The sequence below is a fragment of the Cyprinodon variegatus genome, unplaced genomic scaffold (genome assembly GCF_000732505.1).
Source record: "Cyprinodon variegatus isolate N-32 unplaced genomic scaffold, C_variegatus-1.0 Scaffold61, whole genome shotgun sequence".
Taxonomy (NCBI): domain Eukaryota; kingdom Metazoa; phylum Chordata; class Actinopteri; order Cyprinodontiformes; family Cyprinodontidae; genus Cyprinodon; species Cyprinodon variegatus.
In genome coordinates, this window is record NW_015150514.1 from 1,118,746 (window position 1) to 1,125,782 (window position 7,037).

Here is a 7,037-nt window from a genome sequence, read left to right on the forward strand (position 1 = left end):
TATATATATATATAGCAACATAATTATAAATGTTACAAGAATTAAAGGGGTAGGAGTAAATAAGTTTTACTTCTTCCTACTCCTTTTCGCACATGTAATAGAGGTATATTAACTCAGGAAAGAAAGGTACCTTGTTTGTTGTTTCTCTCCCCAATGATTTTAATCATTGTTTTATTGTTTTTTTTTTTTTCTCTCTCTCTTGCATGTTCGAAATAAAGCCTCAGTGAGAGTACAAAGAGTAGAGGGGAGAACAGTTTTGAGAAAAAAAAGCTATTTCTGTTCTCACTGCTATGACAATGCAGTGAGAGAGGTGTCTAGCAGCTTCACCGCTCTTTTACTGCACTATTTTCATAAGTATTCTATGTAAATCCTCCACAAATGCACCATTAGACTGAATCTGCAGGTTGGTCAGTCGTTGAAAACAGTTTTTTGTGAGATTAAAAGGTAATACACTGTCACAGATGTGACATACTTAGACAAGTTTTAAGTTACATAGGTAACAATGTTAGTTATGAAACTTTAAAAAAGGTTTTAATGAGAAAATGTTTTTGAGAAGAACTACTGTTTCCTCAGATTTTTTTGTCAACTCTTATTTTTCACAAAAAATGCAGATTTGAAATCGTCAACATTTTTCTGTTTTCCAGATTGAGGTTGGCAGATATATTTTTTTTCAAGCTCTGTTGCAGAGATCACATTCTCTTCAGTTCTTGGGGTGGACTTTCCTCTGCAACAAGCAGCGACAATGCATTTCTATTTGTCTGCATCAACGTTAATAGCAACATTTTGCTGGTCAAGAGCTGAAAAGCAAGAGAATGCAATCTGAACAACTCAATCTGAAAATCTTTTGATTGAAAATTGTTTTTAAGAATAGTTTTTGTTTTATTTCCAAGAAACATTTTCCTTGCTTTCAATGATGAAATGAAATGAAGGTTCTCTGAAATGAGACAAAATGTTTGTTTATATTGTGTGGTACCATTAAAATATACAAGAAACCTGTTTAAACTTACAGTAGCAGCCATTCTGACTCCACCTGAATTGCAGGGTCTGACTAGGAGAAAACACTTCTCTTTAGATTTTACTGTCCACAAATTATTAGATGTTTAAAAAGGAATTGAAGGGGACAGCCAAGGACCCATCAAGGAAGGTGGGGAAATTTTGAATGGCTACTACTGTAATAGAAAGATGAATGGAGTAGAAGATCAATAGACGGATCGGAGTGGCTTCCATTGCCTTATAATGCAGATGCTTCACCCGTCTGTCGTGGCTCTGATTTACCGCATCGTCTATGTTCCTACCCTCACCTATGGTCATGAACAAGATCCTGGATACAGGCGGCTAAAATTAGCTTCCTCTGCATGGTGGCTGGGCTCTCCCTTAGAGATGGGGTGAGGACCTCAGTCATCAGGGAGAGGCTCCGATTAGAACTGCTGTCCTCCACATCTGGAGGAGTCAGCTGAGGAGCATCGGACCTCTATGCCTGCTGCCCCCTGGACCCCTCCCTCTGAAGCAGGCACTTCCCACCAAAAGGATGAAAAGGGGACGACCCAGGAAACCATGGAGGGACTTTGTCTCTCTGCTGGCCTGCAGCTCCTCAGGATTCCACCAGCACAGCTGGAGGAGGTGTGGAGGAAAGTCTGAGACTGCTACCCTAAAGACCTGGTCTTAAATAAGAGAAAGGCAATGAGCACAAGTAGAAGGAAAGAGTATTGCAGCTAAATGTTAGGCATAAGATATATATTTTTTAAATCATATTCCTCTATTTAATTAGGATATTAATCTAATCGGGAATCAAAGTTGATCTTCTGTCAGTATACATAGCCTATTGCAAAGGCTTACCACTGTAGTTACACCATATAATATCTATTCATATAATTTCTATTTCCCCACTGAATTGAGGGAGCTTTTTAATCACACATTCATGCGGTGATTAATAAAGTTTTTCTTCTTTATGAACACGTGTACAGCTAAACAGATGAACACGTAAACACATGTAAACTGCGTCACCTTTTTTTCCTCTCCCACAGGCTAACAAAGACCCGCTCTTTCTGACGGGGGTGACCTTCCCTTCAGAGTATCCTGACAGCCGAGATTCACTGGTCAAACTAACTGTGTATGACGCAAAAAACAAGAGCCAGGAGTCGGTGAGTAAACACTGATTAATCTCAGTATGGATGCACTCTTTGTTTGGCAGTTGATCATCAAATGAAATGCGTTCTAAGTTAGCTTCAAAGCTGTCTTAATTCAGTTTTCAGTGATACTAATACGATAAAGAATCTTTAAAGATTAAAGATGAGGTAAAGATTGTGATAACTTTCAAAAAGCTTTACGAAATATGGGTACAGCAGGTTGCAGGAAAAGTGTTGTTGCTTGGTGCAAAAACAACAAAGACATTCTGGATGTTTCAAGACTTTTGAAATAAACTAAACTTTGAAACCTCAGTATCTTTTAATCTGTCCTTCGGATTTGTAGATTGTGCTGTTATCTAATCTGTGATCATTTCTTTCTGGCACTAACCTCTACCTGAGAAGGTTAATCAGGTAGAGGTTCTAACCTTAGTAGTGGAAAAATCCCCAGAGGCTGGTATGTTTCAAGCAGCTGCTGCTGGGGATTCCCAGTGACAGCTCACCGTCTGTATATGGGAGTCTTTGTGGCTCGGAAGGCGAAATAATTTAAGGAAGAATCTTATTCTTGATTAACTGACTGGCCACACAGACCGTGTTTTAAGGTGGACTTTCTCACTTAAAAACATATTAAAACTATTTTTGACCAACTTATCACAGCAAATATAGCAAAGCCACTCTCTGCCATTGAACAAAGGAGCAGCACAAGCATCAGATGCATCTGTACACACTTTATTGCACACGTCTGATTTTCATGTGGTCGAGCATCAAAGATGAAGCAGCAGATGCTTCTTGCTGCTTAAACTGCATATGGTATGAATGTAGCATTAGTGTGGGTGTGGTTTCCATCAAACCAAGATTTTAACAGCTTTTTTTAGACTCTCAAACATATGGGTCTTATGACTAGGAAGAGTTCATCATGGTTGGGCTGTCTGTCAGACAAAGTGCTGGGCCAATGTGGGGGCAGACCACACAGCTGAGCGGTAATTCCCTTCTTTTTGATATTAACCACCAGTACACAAATAAAAAGAAGCTGCTTTGCTTGTTACTACACTAATTTACCTTCAGGTCCCACTTGAGATTCCATTTTATTTCCTAGTATGAAACGGTTCTTGACTTTTCACATAAATTTTCCTCCATGACCGCCTGAAGTCCCTATCCACATAAAACTTTTAGAATATGAATAATAAATTGACTTTATGTTAATAACAATGTGCTCATTCTATAACTATTTACAATTATTTCGATAGAACTCTAGTGCTCTGTCCATAGAAGTTGAGTTTATTCAGGGCTTCTGAAATATTCAGGGGACTCTCCATGGGATCGTCAATGGATCAGTTCATTTATTAGTGGAGGGATCGGTCAGTGGATCCGTTCATTTATTTATAGAGGAATTGGTCAGTTTATCTATAATTTATTTCTTTAGGAATCATCAGTGGATTGGTTCATTTATTAGTGCAGTGATAAGTCGATTGTTAAGTTCTTCTATTAGTGCAGTGATTGGTCCATGGATGGGTTCATTTATTAGTACAGGGATCGGTAAACGAATTGGTTTATTTACTAGCGGAGGGATCGGTCAGTGGATCGGTTAATTTATTAGAAAAGGGAACGGTCAATGGATCAGTTCATTTATAAGTGCAAGAATCAGACAATGCATGTGCAATGCGATCAGTCAGTGGATTGGTTCATCTATTAGTCCAGCGATCGGTCAGTGGATCGACTTAACTGACTGTGTAGTTATTAGTCAATGGATCTGTTCATCTACTAGTGAGGAGATTGTCAAGGGATTCCTTCTTTTATTAGTGTAGGGATTGGTTCAGTGAATCGATTCATCTCTTAATGCAGGGATCAGTCAGTGCAATGGTTAAACTATCAGTACAGTTATCGGTAAATGGATCGGTTCATCTACTAGTGAGGAGACTGTTAAGGGATCAGTTCATTTATCAGTGCAGGGATCAGATAATCTATTGGTGGGGCGATCGTCAATGGATCTGATTAACTAATAGTGGAAGTATCGGTCAGTGCAATGGTTAAACTATCAGTGCAGGTATCGGTAAATGGATCGGTTCATCTACTAGTAAGGAGATTGTCAAGGAATTGGTTCTTTTATTGGTGCAGGGATCGGTTCAGTGGATCAGTTCATCTATTAATGCAGGGATCAGTCAATGGAATGGTTAAACTGTCAGTGCAGTTATCGGTAAATGGATCAGTTCATCTACTAGTGAGGAGATAGTTAAGGAATCAGTTCATTTATCAGTGCAGGGATCGGTTCAGTGGATCAGTTCATCCTGTATTTCTACACAAATGTATTACATTTCAAATACAGTCCTTTTTTCTTTGTTTGGTCATCAGAGTGGAAGTGATAGGGTCAAAGTACTGATCTGTAGTCTGACAGAAGACTGATGGGAAGGTGAATTTGACCTGTTTCAAAGTATTTGTAAAACGTCCCCCTTTTTAATTGATACACGGTTTAATTAAACTATTTCGTGTAGATGTAGAGCTTCCATTGACACAGCAATGTCAACTTTCCATTCGATTTTTCTTCCACGGAGGAAATACACTGATGTTCAACATAAGACTGTTTCAGAAAACAAAAAACTGTTAATTCCAGTGAAGAAGCAGTTTTTATTGAAAGCTTTTCTTTAACCTGTCTATCTGTTCTCAGCATAGTTCAAGCTGTAGAAAGGTCAGATTCTGTTTTAAAAATCGGACCAGTTGGCATGGTTACACAGCATTCAAAACATCAACCTCAGTATTCTCTTCATTGTTCCGGAAGCTTCTGCTGTGAAATCTAAAATTTCTGGTAAAGGTAAAGCTCGCCTTCTATTTTGTGATGTTAGAAAATCTGACAAGTGAGAAGACACAATTGAAATAATATAACAAAATATAGATGTATTAAAAATGTAAAAATGTGACATAATGCATCAAATCAGATATTAGATAAGTTTATCTGATCATGTATGACATACTGTACATCAAATCAGTTTATGATACAATATTAGATCACATTGTATCACAATGAAAAAAATAATGCAACCGTTTTAGGCATTTACTTACCGGGTAATTATATTTAGTTACTTTAACAGAATTGTTTTATGTTAGCAGGGAAGAAAACTGTAACTGAAAGTAACTAAATGTGATAAAGTAAATACCAAAAGCGGTTGCATTAGTTTTTTCAGTGCATGATAAAGCATCAGGGGATCTACAGCACATGACTTGCTATCTGATGCCGTATAGTGATCTATAACACATGATTGATTATATTCATGACACAGTGAGCTATTTGGGGCAGTTTTATGAGCAGATTTCTCTCCAGTCTGCCTCAGCTTGAGTAAAATTGATTATTTGTCTTCTCTTTGTCCTTCACTGTTTGTGTGAACTTATATATTTCTTTCTAATTCAGAGTAGTGCTGAAAGAAAACAGAACATTTCACTCCAGCTTTGGTCTCAGATTTGGGGCTCAAGCCTGAACCAAAAGTCTGACATACTCCTTCCTATTGAGCAGTTTTCTTCTCTTCTCTCATTTCCTGATTCCCTGCTGCCTTCAAAAATAACGTTTGAATGATGCGTTGTCTCATGGCCTCCTGCAAACCTAAGACATAAAACACAGTCTTTCATAGTAATTTCAAAAATCGCTCTGTGCGGTGCCGCTGCAGCACTTGAAAAATCATCCTTTCCCTTTTTTTTCCTGACACCAGAGCTCCTGAGCTGTGGTTAGCTTTAGATTTTCTGTGCTGTGCTCTGCTGGACACATTGGTCTCATTAGAGGCTCTTTAAGTGACACAGGCGTGACCCTGAACATGAGCTGGTGCAAGGCATCATCCTCCTCTGGCTTCAAGTGGAAGATCAGAAATCAGCCAGTCAAGACCCACTGATTTCATCTTGTATTTTTCATTATTTATAGTCCTTTGTAAATGTAATGTGCAATTTAGTTGTATTATGAAAGCAAAACGTGCATATTTCTTTCACATTTTTAATCCACATATTATCCCAAGAAGGCAGTGAAACAGAGAATAGCTGTGGCTTGTCAACTGGCAACCCTCCGACATACATTGGTCTGCTATGGTATACTCTGTTTATTTGTGTCAATGATTTTTTTAATTTTACCTCATAAACCTATACAAAGTAAAGAATAATGTCCATATTTAATTTATTAAAGGCCGTCTTTGAAGAAGCTTAATTAAAATTTGAGCGGGAGAGGACACTGTCGTCAGATGAACTAACTTAGAGTTGAGAGATGGAAACGCTACTGGTTAGAAAACAAAACCCAGAGCGAGGCAGCATCAAGCTGAAGCATACTTTTTCAGCACTGGTCAGAATCCTGGTAGAGACCTGCTGGATGCTGCAGAAGGCCTCTGGGATGTAAAACAAATGCCACATTGACTCCTACTGTTTGGAAAAAAGGATATGGAAAACTGTCCAGACGTGCAAAGTCTTCACTTATATTTCTGGAATGACCGGATGAATTAAAAAAATTCACACCAAAGATTTCCGGTCTCACAGTTTTCTCCCTAGTGTGTCCAGGTTCTCCCTTAGAGATAGGGTGAGGAGCTCAGTCATCCAGGGAGGACTCAAAGTAGAACCGCTGCTCCTCCACGTCGACAGATGCCAAGTTGAGGTGGCTCGGGCATCTGTTTAGGATGCCTCCTAGACTCCTCCCTGATGAAGTGTTCCGGGGACGTCCCAGAGGAAGACCCAGGACAAGCTGGAAGGGCTATGCTTCTCGGCTGGCCTGGGGACGCCTTGGGATCCCCCTGGCGGAGCTGACCTAATTGGTTGCGGGAGAGGGATGTTAGCTGCTAACCCAGCGACCCGACCCCGCATAGGCGGAAGAAGATGGATGGATGGATGGATGGATGGATGGATGGATGGATGGATGGATGGATGGATGGATGGATGGATGGATGGATGGATGGA

The 7,037-nt window shown here is 39.4% G+C and overlaps 1 protein-coding gene across 1 annotated transcript in view; it reads left to right on the top strand.

The window, feature by feature from the left end:
- inpp4b (inositol polyphosphate-4-phosphatase type II B) overlaps positions 1-7,037 on the top strand; it is a 244,589-nt gene that overhangs the window by 65,453 nt on the left and 172,099 nt on the right. Inside the window, exon 4 of the mRNA XM_015371659.1 lies at positions 2,025-2,141. Coding sequence (XP_015227145.1) covers positions 2,025-2,141 — 117 coding nt within the window. The remainder of the gene's footprint in view (positions 1-2,024; positions 2,142-7,037) is intronic.